This window comes from Salmo salar, chromosome ssa04 (assembly GCF_905237065.1).
Source record: "Salmo salar chromosome ssa04, Ssal_v3.1, whole genome shotgun sequence".
Lineage (NCBI taxonomy): Eukaryota > Metazoa > Chordata > Actinopteri > Salmoniformes > Salmonidae > Salmo > Salmo salar.
Genome location: NC_059445.1, coordinates 8,398,564 through 8,416,627, shown reverse-complemented (window position 1 = coordinate 8,416,627; position 18,064 = coordinate 8,398,564). Strand labels below are relative to the sequence as shown.

At 39.2% G+C, this 18,064-nt stretch overlaps 2 protein-coding genes across 3 annotated transcripts; one reads left to right on the top strand and one right to left on the bottom strand.

Annotated features, from left to right (window-relative positions):
- Nucleotides 1-4,382: 4,382 nt before the first annotated feature.
- On the bottom strand, nucleotides 4,383-7,712 carry LOC106602218 (GTPase IMAP family member 4). Of its 2 annotated transcripts, XM_014194730.2 has the most exons (5): nucleotides 7,486-7,668; nucleotides 6,844-6,961; nucleotides 6,273-6,347; nucleotides 5,473-6,072; nucleotides 4,383-5,213 (listed from the first exon to the last, which is right to left on the bottom strand). In XM_014194730.2, exons 3-5 carry the CDS (start codon nucleotides 6,292-6,294, stop codon nucleotides 5,005-5,007), a joined length of 831 nt encoding a protein of 276 aa, XP_014050205.1. In that variant the 5' UTR covers nucleotides 6,295-6,347; nucleotides 6,844-6,961; nucleotides 7,486-7,668; the 3' UTR covers nucleotides 4,383-5,004. The 2 variants fall into 2 exon arrangements, with proteins under 2 accessions (XP_014050205.1, XP_014050204.1); XM_014194729.2 differs by lacking the exon at nucleotides 6,844-6,961 and having other exon boundaries at nucleotides 7,486-7,712.
- Nucleotides 7,636-9,984, top strand: LOC106602214 (GTPase IMAP family member 7). Its single transcript, XM_014194723.2, has 3 exons — nucleotides 7,636-7,851; nucleotides 8,320-8,376; nucleotides 8,537-9,984. Exons 1-3 carry the CDS (start codon nucleotides 7,821-7,823, stop codon nucleotides 9,436-9,438), a joined length of 990 nt encoding a protein of 329 aa, XP_014050198.1. The 5' UTR covers nucleotides 7,636-7,820; the 3' UTR covers nucleotides 9,439-9,984.
- The last annotated feature ends 8,080 nt before the right edge of the window (nucleotides 9,985-18,064 follow it).

The following is an 18,064-nucleotide window of genomic DNA, read 5'->3' as shown; positions in this document are numbered from 1 at the left end:
TGATACAGTGCACTGGCTGGTGCACTAGTGGGTGGGTGGGTCTGGGACAAGGGGTGTGTGTGTGGCAATGCACTGCTGTTTGAAGTGTAGCACGTTGGTAATGCTTGCTGTGACTTCTAGTGCAGTGCAGTGCATTGCATTGCAGGCTGTATGGGAGCGGGACAAAATTAATTGACAACTCAAATCATTATGTCGTGAGAAATGTGTTTGACACGTGCTGTGGATGACGTAATAAACCACCCAGACACATCAAAGATGTAGTGGTCCTTCTGAACTGAGCTGCAGGACAGGAAGGAAACTCCTTAAAGACGTCAGCATGAGGCCATTGGTGATTTTAAAAACGGCTATAGGGTTCAATGGCTGTGATGGGTGAAAACTGAGGATGGCTCAACATCCAGGGCCGGCCCTCCCATTAGGCAAGATTAGGCGACTGCATACGGCGACACTTGAATTTGGGGCAGCATTTTGGCAATTGGCTGCCGCCCTCCAGTGCCCCAGACTGGAGGGCGGTGCACCAGACACCAGCACCGCCGGTGCACCAGACACCAGCTCAAAGCCTTGTTGCAGTTCCCGCCTCCACCCCATTCCCGCTTCTCCCGAAGTTCACTCCCATTATCCTTGATAGCTATGGTGATGTGTGTGTTTATATGGGATTATCCAATTGTGAACCATGTCTAAGAGACAAAAACTATCAGGAAACTACTTTTTTTTTTTAACTAATGAGAAAGGGGCACAATCTCTAAAACAAAGAAATTCCCTGCTGAATTTTTGCAGGCGGTGAGTTTTAACCTTTCACAACAGCGGCTCAATTGAACTCAACCAGGGTATTCGTCCAAGACAACCACTCTGATGCAGCTTTCGCTGGCACATTAGCAAGTGCAAAAGAGTTGGCAGAGGAGATGGGTATTGAGCCCTGTTTTCCAGTGCACGGTCCATCCCATGACTGAGCATGAGCCTGTGACCGAAATTCTAAGTACATTTCTTTAATCAGATTATTGATTATGCTATCTAGTCTGTCAACGAGCGCTTTACCCAGCTCGAAGAGCACAGCAGTGTTTTCAGCATCCTGTACAACATCTGCACCATCAAGGACATGGACACTGCAGCACTTATCAGGGACTGCGCAACCCCTTACGTATGGGGATTCCAGGGACATTGTCTCAAAATAGCTGTGTAATGAGCTCAAAGTCTTGAGCAGGAGACTGGACAGTGAGGCAAAACCACTGGACGCACTGGAGTACATATCCAGACATCAAATGGCCTACTTGTATCCCAATGCATTTGTAGCCTCCCTGTGACAGTGGCAAGTGGACAGTGCAAATTCTCCAAGCTCAAACTCATCAAAAACTACCTGCGCTCTACTATGGATCAAGAGAGACTCAATGGACTCGCCACCATACCAATTGAGCACGAGTTGTCTTACAAAATCAACTTCCAACAAGCAGTGTGTGCTTTTGCTGCCAGGAAGGCAAAGCGAGTTAACTTGTCTTTGAATAAAAGGAAACCGTTGATCACACACTCGCATTAATTCTTTCACCGAGTAATTTGTAAGATAACTCAATTATTTATCACCGGTTTAGTTTGTATTTTTTTTATTTAAATAGACTACATCTCTCTCTCTCAGATGATTTGATTTCAGGACCATGGACAGCTACTGAGAGAAAACAGCGCTGACTGCAATGCATCACCACAGCAGAGGAAAGAGGCCACTCTAGGCAGGCCACAAAATAAATAGATGCTGAAACTGATGTTGGACAATCAAATTCGATATGTAAATAAACGACATTCGTTAAGGCTGGGTCATTGACATAAAGATTATTTTACGCTGCTCCAGCGAAACGAGGCCCGCCATGCATTTATGAAAGCACTTGTTCCCAAAGCTCAAAAGATCTCACTCTTTTTACTGTTCTACAGGAATATTAAATTATATGTTAAATATGTTAAATCGTTTTTTTTTATTGTAATTGTAACAATTGTGGGGTCGTGCCTTGTGTGATAACAGGTTGCATATTATTTGTAAGAAACTCGGTTTCCTACTATAGGCAGCTGGTTGCATAGTGATTGCAACATTGTAACTCTCTGATGCAGGGGATGAAGTAAAACTCCTTTCTGCCTGGTAAGGGACCTCCTATATGTGCACGCGCGCACCAACATTGTCTATGGGCGTAATTATAGAATTACATGTATAATTAGAGCCTATTTCTTCCTATTCCCAAAAATAAGTGGTAAGTCTACCTGTTTGATAAACACAATTATGCTATCCATAGATGTCGGTATAGCCAAATACTCCAATACTGTTGCATGTACTTCTTAAATACCTCCGTGTCTGGGAAGGGCTTGATGTGTTTGGTTAAAACCAGGGCTCGAATTGAGTGAGGGTATCACATACCCTTTGTTAAAGAAATGGTCTAAAAGGATATCTATTGTTTGCTTCATATTTTCAAAAATAATATCCAGATTATATAAAGTGTTCTATAGAAATGCTTAACTCCGTGATGCCTTATCGTAGAAACAAGCTATAAAATGCCACCCGAAAGACGTGACTCCCATGCTTATGGGAATATTTTGATTCCTCTCTATGACATTCTGAAGCTGAGCTGCAGCCTATAATATTCAAGGAGACAAACAAATTTACTTTGCTATTCTGTCCCTATTAATTGAGCTTTCCGCTTTCTTTTTAAACCAATGCAGCTTTTAAGGGAAACACTTCTGTTTTTAGGTTATGCAATGGACGAGTAGCCAGCAGTTGAAGCTTACATTTTTCTGCCTCAGTAGAGCGTCTGTCTGGGTGGAAATGTCACTTTTGAAAGTGCCATGCTTAGATTCTTAAGGATGTCTAAGATTTCATTATTTACAAACAGCATTGCAAAAAAGACACTGGTTTGACATTGGAGAAATATGGCCTATGACTTGGGCTGCTATTATGTTCTGTTTCTTGACTTTTAGCGGAGAAAAAAATATCCCAAGGTCAAACTTATTGCAGGGAGTGAGGGGGGTTGGCATATGCATATTTTGGTCTCGCCTAGGGCGGCAGAACGTCCAGGAACGCCATTGTAGTGACTCATAATAATGACATAAATTAAAGCCTGAAAAGAACAATACAAATATACAGAAACATACATCTTGTATGCAACAAGGCACCAAAAGTAATATGCAAAAAAAACAGCAACGGAATACTTTTTGACCTAAATGGCAACTGTTATGCTTGGAGCAAATCCAACGCAACATATCACTGAGTAACTGCCTCCTTATTTTCAAGCATGGTGGTGGCTCCATCATGGTATGGTATGCTTGTCATCTGCAAATACTGGAGTTTTTCAGGAATTTAGAAAATAATAAATGGGCAAATATTGCAGAATACAGGTGTCCAAAGCTCTTATGAGACTTAACCAAAAAGACTCACAGCTGTAATCACTGAAACTGTCACGACTTCCGAAGTTGGTCCCTCTCCTTGTTCGGGTGGCGTTCGGCGGTCGACGTCACCGGTCTTCTAGCCATCGCCGCTCCACCTTTCATTTTCCATTTGTTTTGTCTTGTTTTCCCGCACACCTGGGTTACATCCCCTCATTCCGCTACATGTATATTACCCTCTGTTCCCCCCATGTCTGTGTGTGGAATTGTTTGTTCGTTACGTGTGTTACACTACAGGCTGGTTTGCGCCGGGTATGAGTTTGACCCGTGTTTTTTGTTCATTGTACCTGTGATGTACTTTGTGCATTATCGCTTTTTCCTTGGGCCTGAGTGTTATGACGCGGTTGCGTCCGGCTCCTTTTCTCTGCCTTAATAAAGTGCGCCTGTTGTCACCCATCTCTGCTCTCCTGCACCTGACTTCCCTTCAACCAGTTGCGGACACGCTGACAGAAACAGGTGTTTAACGTGTATTGACTCAGGGGGGTGATACTTATCTAATCAAGGTATATCAGTATTTGATTTTTCATTCATCCATTTTGACATTAGAGTATTTTGTGTAAGTTGTTGACAAAAAAATTACAATTAAATCACTTTTAACTCCACTTTGTAACATAATAAAATGTGAAGAAATCCAAGAACGGGTGTTGACAGTCTTCAAACAACATGGCATATTACAAAACGCATAGCAAAAAATACTTAATTTGGTCATCTTTTGTGCTTCATTTTATCAATGCTCTACTCAATGTATTATTTTCAACACCATGTGTTTGGGCAGAATCAATCTGCCTTACAGTTTCCTTTTTTCTCTGTGAACAATACTGAAAAATACTTTTTCTGACAAACATTGCATGATGTATGCTGACAACTTGTATACCACCTGGACAGACATACAACAAATGAAACAAGTTTTATCACAACTGTCAACGTCGTGTGTGTAGGTGGCAGGGAAGTCAGGGACAGGAGAAACAAACTTCATATAAGCGGAGTTGTTTAATAAACTTTCAAACAAACTCCAAAAAAAGAATACATAAAAAAAATCAACATGGGTACACATACCCGTCGCACACCTAAATAAACAACACGAACACAATAACACAAACACAGGTGGAAAAAAACCCTACTTAAGTATGATCTCCAATTATAGACAACGAGGACCAGCTGCCTATAATTGGAGATCATCCCAACATAGAAATAGAATACTAGACTTAAACATAGTAATGGAAAACATAGAAAACCACCCAAAACACCTCCTGTCACGCCCTGACCTACTCTAATATAGAAAATGACATCTTACCAGGGTCAGGACGTGACAATAACAAACCAGCAATACATCAAATATTGTGATGATGTCCCTTCCACAAAGGGTGGTTGGTCCTTCAATAGTTTTAACATCCATTGAAAAATGTCAATAACATCTGAATTTTCCTTAGGAAACTGCAGAATCAACAGTGCTGATGATACCTTTTACTCTGTCCACTGCAATTTGTGTTCATTGCTTTTTGCAGTTCCTACTCCAGTTGCGGCTGCTGCTCCACTTTCTACTGTCATTCCAAGTCCTAAAACTGGAGCTTGTTGCTCCTGCTCCCAATAATCCTACATGAATATGCAGCCACTCTTTTTTCCCTCCTCACATCTTTTTATTTCCTCCGCAAGTCTTTTTATTTCCTCCGCACGTCTTTTTATTTCCTCCGCACGTATTTTTATTTCCTCCGCACGTCTTTTTATTTCCTCCTCACATCTTTTTCTCTCCTCCTCAATCCAAAAGCTCAGCCCCGTCTTCATTGAGATGTACAATACCAACTCTGTTTTAAAGCAAAGATACATGATTTAATTGTAGAGTTATTGACACTTAATCCAGCTGTTTTTGATGGAACACTGGTCATTTGTCAGTAGGACTAGATTGTATTTTCTTAATTTTTTTATATCATAAAGGTATTTATTTCATATTTTTATTTAACCGTGCAGGCAAGTCAGACGGTTTGATTAATTGGATCACCATTCTAAGTTGTTATCGACCAGCAAGTTAAATTTAAATCTTAATCAGACAGAGCACTAACTTACCCCTCTTCTTTGCTCTGGATGAACAAAAGTAGTATGATCTGTTATGTATCACAGTCTGCATTCTGTTGATCTTCTCAAACAGTTCTGTCACCTGGCTTGGAGGACCAGACTCATTGTTGAACACATGGTATCTCTGACCATATCTCTGAACAACTTGCCCAAGTGGTTCACCTGCTTGTTGGATATAGTCTTCTATCGATATTCGTTTCAACTTGTCTCCATGTGTGAAGAGTATCATGGTGAACTCTCTCACCTCCTCACCAAATATGTCCTCCATCTTTTGTACAGCTGCATTCTGTTCCTCTGTGAACCTGCCAAGCTGGATCACCAGCAGGAAGATATCGATGATTTTGTATGTTTCCTTCTTTAAGGACAGAAACAGTTCGTAACTGGACACCTCGGCACAGTCTAGTCCAGGAGTGTCCACGAGAGCTATCTCCATCCCACAAACAACTTCTCTCTTCCTCTCACAAGTCTTTGTCACAGTTGAGAAACTACATGATGATTCAAACTCCTCCTTGCCCAGGATGGTGTTTCCTGAAGCGCTCTTCCCACATCCAACATGACCCACCAACACGATCTCAATACGACGATCAGGATCTTCAACACAAACAGTGCATATACATAATACATAGCCAGCTCTGATATTTACTAAAATAAACATACAGAAATACATATTTTGCTCAAAAGAAAGATGGCTTATTTAACACTAATGGTTAAGATGAAGAAGAGAGAACAAACAAATAAATTACTATAGACTTTTGTTCTCAATGTCTGATAATTGTGACTAGTTGTCTTACTAGTTAAAGCAGCCTGTGCCATATTATCTCTCTCTGCACATCACCACGGATGCACCGTGTCACCGACATCAGCCACTGCAAAAAAGTAAGAAGGTGCAAAATTGGGATACAACTACAATTGTATTTTGAATTTATGCGTGAGCCGTGCTTTAAATACTTTACCTATAAGGTCTTTACCAATGTAAATGACACGTTCTGACCAGTAAAGGGGTTATTTGTTATTGTAGTTTGGTCAGGACGTGGCAGGGGGGTATTTGTTTTATGTGGTTCGGGGTGTGTGTTTATGTAGAGGGGTGTTTGGTTAGTGTTTTCTGGGGTTTTTGGGCTATGTTCTATGTTAGTATATTTCTATGTTCTAGTCTAGTCTTTTTAGTTCTATGTTTAGTTTATTGTTTTGGCCTTCAATTGGAGGCAGCTGTTCCTCGTTGCCTCTGATTGAAGGTCCTATATGGAGGGGTGTGTTTTGTGGGAAGTTATTGATGTACTGCTGTGTATTAGCCTACAACACTGTTTGTTCGTTTTCTTGTTTTGTTTGTTACGTGTTCAATTAAAGTTAAGATGAGCACTCAACCCGCTGCGCCTTGGTCCCTTTCATACGACGACCGTTACAGTAAAATCATTTTACACAATGTTGAGTTAAGTAGATTCACTCCCAGTGGTACTGTAGGCTAAACCAAATGTTGTTCTTTCTGTTAAAAAAAACGAACAGATATTTAGACAAGAAATAAGGCAAAAACCTTATATTTTGAAAAGTAACACATTTCTTATAACACCTAGTCTTTAAAGCAACAATCAGCAGTTGAAACAATAACAAACCATTTCTCCCAGACCCTGTTTCTGTAAAAAGCTGAGGGTTAGGGCTGGAGAAATGTGACCACTTTGAAATTCATAGACAGATCTATGGATGCAAGGACTGGCCATCCATCCATAATAAAACAGATATATATTGTTTTGACTATTTTTTGGAGGCTATGTGTTTAAATGTGCTTTGATTACAGACGTTTGAGTAAAACAAGCTCATATTTTGTGTTCTGATAGGGTATGACAGTTGAACTACGCTCATGAGGCATTTATAAGTTACATTCTTCAAGAATCAATGGGTACATTTATAAGTCCAAAAATGGATGTAGCCACTACCGATTGCCCCTGTAAGTGTGAACAAATAATTGTCATGTAGTTTGTGGCTCGCCCAAGACGCTACTATTGGTCTTACCTTCAAGTTGTAGGTAAAGTTGGCCGACTTCGTCCTCAAGTAAATGTCTACACATGTAGGTTACATTGAAAAAGCATCTAGTACAATTGTCTGAAATGACAAGCATTTAGAATTAAAACATGTAATTGTATAGTTATAAGGTACAAGAAACACCAGTGAGCTAAAACTACCAGCAGCAACCTTTGGAACAATGAGAATGCTAAGCTCAGTGGATTAGCTAATGATTGTTTATCAACTACACGAGGCAATTTGTGACGCACGGCTAAGGATCTAAGTCCAAACATAACATTCATTTGTTGTTTTCTCATGACATTCACTGGACAACATTGACTGCGATGGCAACTTCACAATGTGGAAAACATGACCGTAAGTACTCTAATGTGATTATTGATGGAATTAGGCCGATAGTATTGTCTATTCTTACTGAGTGTAGTGGATTCCTTATACCAGAATGGGTGAATAACCTAAAATTGGCTTTCTTGATCCCCGATGGCCACACCTTGATTCAGACAACACGCCATTTTGTTTATGAAAAGTGTAGCCTCCATACACTGTGCTACTCATGTTTACTGTGATCAACTTCATATCTTATTTCGGAATCCAAACACATGGAGAAAACATGTTTATACATGTTTCAAGATAACTAAACCTATGATAATGCATGAACTGTGCTGCTGCTCTGTAGACTACTGCAACCACTTGACATTTTAATAAGGGTACACTGACTGAGTTGAATCGTTGACTGATTTACTCAATGAATCCTATCTGAAATGGGATTTTTTTTTAATGATTTATTTAGGGATATTTTAATACATCATTGTTCTTCTATTACAGAAAGCTCAGGGGGACGACAAGAGACAAAAAGAAACAGCATGGTCCCCCCTATAGAATGTAAGCTTAACACACACACACTGTTATACAATGCTTATACAATATTTTTGGGTGCGGAGTACATTAACAATAGTGTGTAACGTTAGACAGACACTCAGTGAGTTTTAACTAGTTTTTATTGTGGGCTTGAACTGAAGTTATAATTTTGTGTTGTTTTTAGTTTCCGAGCTGAGGATTGTCTTAGTGGGGAAGACAGGAGCAGGGAAGAGTGCATCAGGAAACACCATCCTGGGAAGTACAGAGTTCGAAGTAGATTGTGCTGCCCAGTCTGTTACCAAACAATGTCATAGGAGCAGTGAGACAAAGATCGGCATCACAGTCATCGACACCCCTGGTCTGTTTGACACTCAACTCTCAGAGTCTTCAGTGAGGACCCAACTGGTTGAGTGCATCGCCCTCTCCTCTCCTGGACCCCATGTCTTCCTGCTTGTTGTCCAAATTGGTCGTTTTACAGAGGAACAGCAGAACGCTGTTAAGAGGATCCAGGACATCTTTGGAGAGGCAGCAGTGAGACACACTATGGTTCTGTTCACCTGTGGAGATAGATTAAAAGAGAAGAGCATTGAGGACTTTATCCAAGTGGCAGGTGCAAGTCTAAAGCAGCTCATTGAGACATGTGGAAACAGATACCACGTCTTCAACAACGAGAACACAGACAACCGTGAGCAAGTAAAGCAGCTGATGGACAAAGTTACAACCATGGTGAAAGCAAATGAAGGGGAATTCTACACCAACGACATGTACAAACAAGTGGACAGAGCCATCCAGAGGAGAGAGGAAGAACTGAAACGGGGGTATGAAAAAGAGCTGAAAGAGAAGGAAGACCTGGAGTCAGAATTAGAGCGAGCAATGAAGGCACTGGATCTGAAAGACTCTGATATTCAAGAAAAACAGAAAGAGATAGATGACTTGCAGGGACAAGTGAAACGGATAAGAGAGGACACAGACTTGCTAAAAAATAAGAAACAGAGAGTCAGAGAGAAGGCAGAAAAAGACTTTGACAAGAAAAATATTGTTGTTGAATTCGCTAGAAAATCTACTGAACGCTGTACCACACAATGATGTTCTACACAAACATGTTGTAAAAGAGCAGAGCCTGTTGGCATGGTGTCATTATGAAGTTAATGACTGACATCATAACTATCACTCCCTGGTGTGGGCAGCCATGTTAGGCTTGGGCAGCCATTTTACTGTAAATGATTATACATGGACTCTGCAAATACAACAGCAGCCAGCATATGAGCACTTATGTTGCACATTAACCCAGTTCAAACACCTGTAATATCTGCAAGACAAAGACAATGATACAAATAATGATTCTGTTAATGGCTTTTTTGCATAATGCTTGCTTACATAATGCAATATTAATCTCATGTTAATGTATATTATATTCCATGATTAATATATTTTTATAGAATGCTAGAGGAGTTTATCAACCATATGAAGTTATTAAAGTTTGTATTTTGCTTTATTCAAATGAGTTGGTTAATGGAATGACTGTTCATGTAATCTTTGATCTTAGATTGATTCATGGTCCAGTGACTCTAGAATCTAAAGTTTGGACTTCACATAGCAGTAAAGTATCTTTAATAAACCTTCCATTTTGTAGAACAGCGTCAATGTCTTTTGTTTTTACTATTAATTAGTGTGTGTTGGGTTTGCACAGAAAGGCACTGAGCAGTGTAATAGTTAAAAATAGTGATGGTTAAAAAAAAACGAATGAAGCTCATTTAATATTTGTTCCTGTTTGGTCAAGTACAGACACAAACCACGAAAGCAACATTTTCACAGTAACAATACAATGTCCATGGAAATTAGCAGCCATTGTGTACTTAAGCAATAAGGCACCTTGGGGGTGTGGTATATGGCCAATATACCAGGCTATGGGCTGTTCTTAAGCACGATCCAACGCGGAGTGCCTGGATACAGCTCTTGGCCGTGGTATGTTGGCCATACACCACAAACCCCCGAGGTGTCTTATTGCTAGGATTAATTGGTTACCAACGTAATTAGAGCAGTAAAAATCTATGTTTTGTCATACCCTTGGTATATGGTCTGATATACCACGGCTGTCAGCCAATCAGCATTCAGGGCTCAAACCACCCAGTTTATAATGTTTATTTGTCAATTCCTGATGGATTCAACAAAAACAAGTGGTCAAGTGGTATTTTCAGTGGCCCTTTATTTTACAGTGCCATGAAATAACTTAATATACCTATTTATGCTTAGTCATTCATCGTTCAGCATGCTCCTGATGAGGAATGATAGCTATATTATGCCAACTATAAAGGAGGAAGATATATAGCTAGCTCATGCAGCCTGACAGGTAGGAATAAACCTAAACCCTAATTCAGGTAAATATGAAATGATTGACTCTCAAATGTGCAATACCCAGGCATATCTTTATGGTCATCACTGAGGGTAATAAGTCAAACCTATGTTCATGCTTTTAGTAGTAATGCTAAAGGACATTTCTGAACATCATATCCTGTAAATTGTGAGAGGTGAAAGTAGTTAATGTGTGGTGTTCTCTGTCTTGGCTGCCCTGAAGATTTCCAGTTAAAATGTCTTTAGGCCGATTTTCCTGGCTGATAGGAAAGACAAGGCCAACTTTCAGTCAGGGTTGGGGTCAATTCCATTTCCATTCCAGTCAATTCAGGAAGTACACGGAAATACATTTCTGTTCAATTAGGAGAATTACTGAATTGGAATTTGGTTGACTTTCTGAATTGACTGGAATTTTTGATGCATGCAACATCTGAACAGGGGAAAGTAACCTAATTCTGCATTCATCACAGCACAGTTGAAAAATATATGCAAATAGAAATCAAAGCTGGATGATGTTCAGAGATAGATGGGAGGGGTTGAGTGGAGCTGAAGGGTGGGTCTGTCTAATACACCTGTGTCACGACTCACTAGAGTCATGGGAGGTGAAGTCAGGCGCAGGAGACCACATATACGGAGTAGGGTGTTATTTAACCTAGTTCCAAATAAATCCAATAGGAAAAATGAACAAGGAAAAACGTACCAGACAAAAATAACAATGTCCACCTAAAATAGGTTGGAGCGCAGTCCAGCAACGAAACAAACATCTTCTACAAAAATAAGGTAGAAAACTAAAACACTCCACATAAACCCCACGACAGGCAACAAACAAACAATCCCGCACAAAAACCTAAACCCAGACAGCAAGACTAAATACCCCACTAATTACCTAACTCAAAACAGGTGTAACACAAAACCAGACAAAATCTAACGAAAAGTAAAAGAGGATCGGTGGCAGCCAGTAGGCCGGCGACGACGACTGCCGTGCGCCGCCCGAATGGGGAGAAGAGCCACCTTAGGTAGACTTCGTGACAACCTGACAGATCTACTCATCTACACTCCAAATCCTGTACATGAACAGTAAAGCTGGTAAATAACCTGCATAGTCTACTTTATGTAACCTGTATAGTCTACTTTATGTAATCTGTATAGTCTACTTTATGGATCCTGTATAGTCTACTTTATGTAACCTGTATAGTCTACTTTATGTAACCTGTATAGTCTACTTTGTGTAACCTGTATAGTCTACTTTATGTAACCTGTATAGTCTACTTTATGTAACCTGCATAGTCTACTTTGTGTAACCTGTATAGTCTACTTTATGTAACCTGTATAGTCTACTTTATGTAACCTGTATAGTCTACTTTATGTAACCTGTATAGTCTACTTTATGTAACCTGTATAGTCTACTTTGTGTAACCTGTATAGTCTACTTTGTGTAACCTGTATAGTCTACTTTATGTAACCTGTATAGTCTACTTTATGTAACCTGTATAGTCTACTTTGTGTAACCTGTATAGTCTACTTTATGTAACCTGTATAGTCTACTTTGTGTAACCTGTATAGTCTACTTTGTGTAGCCTGTATAGTCAACGTTGTGTAACCTGTATAGTCTACTTTATGTAACCTGTATAGTCTACTTTATGGAACCTGTATAGTCTACTTTATGGAACCTGTATAGTCTACTTTGTGGAACCTGTATAGTCTACTTTGTGTAACCTGTATAGTCTACTTTGTGTAACCTGTATAGTCTACTTTATGTAACCTGTATAGTCTACTTTATGTAATCTGTATAGTCTACTTTATGGAACCTGTAGTCTACTTTGTGTAACCTGTATAGTCTACTTTGTGTAACCTGTATAGTCTACTTTGTGTAGCCTGTATAGTCTACTTTGTGTAGCCTGTATAGTCAACGTTGTGTAACCTGTATAGTCTACTTTATGGAACCTGTATAGTCTACTTTGTGTAACCTGTATAGTCTACTTTATGTAACCTGTATAGTCTACTTTGTGTAACCTGTATAGTCTACTTTGTGTAGCCTGTATAGTCAACGTTGTGTAACCTGTATAGTCTACTTTATGTAACCTGTATAGTCTACTTTATGGAACCTGTATAGTCTACTTTATGGAACCTGTATAGTCTACTTTGTGGAACCTGTATAGTCTACTTTGTGTAACCTGTATAGTCTACTTTGTGTAACCTGTATAGTCTACTTTATGTAACCTGTATAGTCTACTTTATGTAATCTGTATAGTCTACTTTATGGAACCTGTAGTCTACTTTGTGTAACCTGTATAGTCTACTTTGTGTAACCTGTATAGTCTACTTTGTGTAGCCTGTATAGTCTACTTTGTGTAGCCTGTATAGTCAACGTTGTGTAACCTGTATAGTCTACTTTATGGAACCTGTATAGTCTACTTTGTGTAACCTGTATAGTCTACTTTATGTAACCTGTATAGTCTACTTTATGTAATCTGTATAGTCTACTTTATGGAACCTGTATAGTCTACTTTGTGTAACCTGTATAGTCCATTTTATGTAACCTGTATAGTCTACTTTATTTAACCTGTATAGTCTACTTTGTGTAACCTGTATAGTCTACTTTATGTAACCTGTATAGTCTACTTTATGTAACCTGTATAGTCTACTTTATGTAACCTGTATAGTCTACTTTGTGTAACCTGTATAGTCTACTTTATGTAACCTGTATAGTCTACTTTATGTAATCTGTATAGTCTACTTTATGTAACCTGTATAGTCTACTTTGTGTAACCTGTATAGTCTACTTTGTGTAACCTGTATAGTCTACTTTGTGTAACCTGTATAGTCTACTTTATGTAACCTGTATAGTCTACTTTATGTAACCTTCAAGAGGGATATGTTGGTCACATTCATATTCTTCACTTTATTGAGTGCTTGCATGTCTTCTGTTTGACACCAAGTTATATCTGGTACATTGTCCTGTCTTTATACAGTATACTGTATATTCTGGTAATGGGAAAAATGTGTAGTTTTCACTTTTGCCATTTTTAAAAATAGAATATGACGATGATGATGTAGGTTAGAATATGAAGGGCAACATTTTCTGTGAGAACTGAGGGTTTGTGAGAAGGTGATGATTATTTACTCAGATTTAAAGTGTAAATAATGTGAAAGTGCATTGCCCCCAATGCAATCAGCAAGTTGTTATAATCCAAACGTATTCATTTAAAATGCTATGTTCCTTTAAAAAAAAGGGGGTTGTGATATTTCGCTGTGGATAAGTGTCTTCTTAAAGAGGCTACTAAGAGTTGTTTTGAAGCCATGCATATACACACGTGTCTTGTACAAAATAATAAAATGCAGCATGACAGGATCTTTCTAAATGTGTCTCCGTCCATGATTTTATATCACGGTCTCAAGGTTAATGAATTAACAGGTTATAGAGCAAACAACGCAATTATCACAACACATAGGTTTAAATATGGCTTTTTGGGGGGGGCTTCCCTAGTGATATTACCCAAAACACCGCTACACATACAAACATACAGTACAATCTCCAGTCAGCCACACTGGAATTGAATAAAAATGACACCATCTCAGCTTCTGTGTGTATTTTTTTATAAAGCTGATATTTACTATGGGTTTGGTTTGGACAGACAGAAATTATAAAAGTGTAACAGAGTGCAAATGTTTAATAAAGTGTTTTATAGATTTTTAAATGAAGAAGACACAAACCATTGAAGCAATATTTTTCCAGCATCAACACAATGTCCATGAAAATAAGCCGTCATTGTTTACTGTACATTTTACAATACCTGATGGATACAACAAAAACAAGTGGTCAAGTGGAATTTTCAGTGGCCCTTTACTTTACAGTTCCATTAAATAGTTATGAATTGAATATGAACTATTTGTTCTTAGATAGTCATTCATCATGCTCCCAAGGAGGGAATGGGAGATGTATTATGCCTACTGTAAAGGGGAGTCATGCTGTAGTTCGTGTCTTATGTAGCCTGACAGGCAGAAGTAAATGCCCTCATTCAGGGAAATATAACATTCTTGACTCTCAAAATGTGCAATACCCAAGTCAATATTCATCACTAAGAGTAACAAGCACAACGTATGTTAATTATGTAAGTAGTAAAGCTAAAGGACATTTCTGAACATCCTATCCTGTACATTGTGAGTGGAGAAAAGAGTTTGTCTGGTTGTCTTGGTTGAAGAGATTGGCTGCCCTCCAGTGTTACCAGGTAGAATGTCTTCTTTTTCCCCCTTCTTTTACCATCAAGGCCAACTTTCACCCTCTGTCAGTTCTTCAAGAATTCTTTCTACTTTTTTATGACTTAATTTTGAGTGCCCTCTAGTGGCTGTAATACTACTGTTAATCCCCTTAATTTGCCAAGGTGAATGGCCATGGTCAGTTTTAAAAAACACTTTACATTGTACAGTCTACAATCAGCCTCATGGTTCTATGTCTCTCACTGTAAATATGGTTATTTAAGAGAGAGTTGGCTATTGCAGATATGGGCCTATGTCATATTATGGACTATTTAAGAGTATTATCAAGGCAAGATTGCATTTGTAGCTTTAGAAATAATGTATTGATAACTCATACATCATGTTTTGTTCAAGTCAAATACTTTATAAACAATTTAGAATTATTCATATTACAGTAGGTCTATTATATACAACACATTCAGTATTATGTTAAGAAAGGGACTAACAGTAAACAGTTACTTATTCTGTGACTGAAAATGCTGTAAATATCAAATGTTGTATTACAAGTCATTTTATTTTGGTATTCAGTTCCTTACATCCACACTGAATTTCACAGCCATTTTAATGTATTAAATGAATTATGAATGGCCAATTCTTTGTGGCAGTTATACTGTCCTTATACAACAACCCTCAATAATGGTGCCGTATATGACATTGTTATTGTACATATAAAAAACATGACCTAGCGCACACCCTGAGAAAATTATTTATTTAGAGGTGCTGACTAACAGTGAATAAACTATAAGCTATAAAAATAAAGAGAGTTGCACACTCTATATATATAAACTCCCAGTAATTTATTGGGTAAATCACCAACGTTTCGGCATTACTGTTCCTTCTTCAATGTGCCTTCTTCACTGTGCCGTCTTCACTGTTCCTTCTTCACTGTCTGTGACTTCTTCACTGTGCCTTCTTCAAAGTGCATTCTTCACTGTGCCGTCTTCACTGTGCATTCTTCACTGTCTGTGACTTCTTCACTGTGCCTTCTTCAAAGTGCCTTCTTCACTGTGCCGTCTTCACTGTGCATTCTTCAGAAGGCAAGTGATGCCGAAACGTTGGTGATTTACCCAATAGATTACTGGGAGTTATATATATATATATATATATATATATATATATATGTATGAGTGTGCAACTCTTTATTTTTATATCTTATTGTACATAACATTTACAGCTGACTGAACCTTTCAAACAAGAATGATAGACATTAGTTCAACCAGTTTGCCATCCATTCAAACATGCACCATGTTCAATCAGTCTTCAGAGGGAAAGATGTTGTGTAATAGGCACATTTTTTAAAGACACACAGCCTTCCTGTTATTTGTTTTATTGATTTTGATGAGCGATGTACTTTTTTTTACTATTACTTCCTGTGTGTTGGGCACTGTGCACTACACATTATGAAACGTGTAAAATACCCACAAAAATTAGGTGTTCAACAAGGATTCTTCTAAGATCCTCAAAGTTCTTTGAGGATCAAACTCAAAACTCAAAATAATCTTCCACAAAGACAGGTGGAAAAACAACTACTTAAATATGATCCCCAATTAGAGACAACGATGACCAGCTGCCTCTAATTGGGAATCATACCAAAACCCCAACATAGAAAAAAGAAACTAGAACACAACATAGAAAAATAAACTAGATAAACCCCCTAGTCACGTCATGACCTACTCAATCATAGAAAATAAGAGCACTCACTGGTCCAGTTCATTAAAAAAATTATTTGACTTACACTTCAGTGTTGTGATGCAAAAATCCTAGCAAAATGCTTGGCGCATAGAATAAAAATAGTATTGTCAGATATTATTCATCCTAATCAGACAGGTTTTTTACATGGACTATACATTGGAGATAATACACTGCTCAAAAAAATAAAGGGAACACTAAAATAACACATCCTAGATCTGAATGAATGAAATAATCTTATTAAATTCTTTTTTCTTTACATAGTTGAATGTGCGGACAACAAAATCACACAAAAATAATCTATGGAAATCCAATTTATCAACCCATGGAGGTCTGGATTTGGAGTCACACTCAAAATTAAAGTGGAAAACCACACTACAGGCTGATCCAACTTTGAGGTCTGAGGGGTCTGAGGATCTCATCTCAGTACCTAATGGCAGTCAGGCTACCTCTGGCGAGCACATGGAGGGCTGTGCGGCACCCCAAAGAAATGCCACCCCACACCATGACTGACCCACAGCCAAACCGGTCATGCTGGAGGATGTTGCAGGCAGCAGAACGTTCTCCACGGCGTCTCCAGACTCTGTCACGTCTGTCACGTGCTCAGTGTGAACCTGCTTTCATCTGTGAAGAGCACAGGGCGCCAGTGGCGAATTTGCCAATCTTGGTGTTCTCTGGTAGATGCCAAACGTCCTGCACGGTGTTGGGCTGTAAGCACAACCCCCACCTGTGGACGTCGGGCCCTCATACCACCCTCATAGAGTCTGTTTCTGATCGTTTGAGCAGACACATGCACATTTGTGGCCTGCTGGAGGTCATTTTGCAGGGCTCTGGCAGTGCTTCTCCTGCTCCTCCTTGCACAAAGGCGGAGGTAGCGGTCCTGCTGCTGGGTTGTTGCCCTCCTACGGCCTCCTCCATGTCTCCTGATGTACTGGCCTGTCTCCTGGTAGCGCCTCCATGCTCTGGACACTACGCTGACAGACACAGCAAACCTTCTTGCCACAGCTCGCATCGATGTGCCTTCTTGGATGAGCTTTACTACCATAGCCACTTGTGTGGGTTGTAGACTCCGTCTCATGCTACCACTAGAGTGAAAGCACTGCCAGCATTCAAAAGTGACCAAAACATCAGCCAGGAAGCATAGGAACTGAGAAGTGGTCTGTGGTCCCCACCTGCTGAACCACTCCTTTATTGGGGGTGTCTTGCTAATTGCCTATAATTTCCACCTGCTGTCTATTCCATTTGCACAACAGCATGTGAAATGTATTGTCAATCAGTGTTGCTTCCTAAGTGGACAGTTTGATTTCACAGAAGTGTGATTGACTTGGAGTTACATTGTGTTGTTTAAGTGTTCCCTTTATTTTTTTGAGCAGTATATCCTGTTATGGCTAGGGGGCAATATTTTCACGGCTGG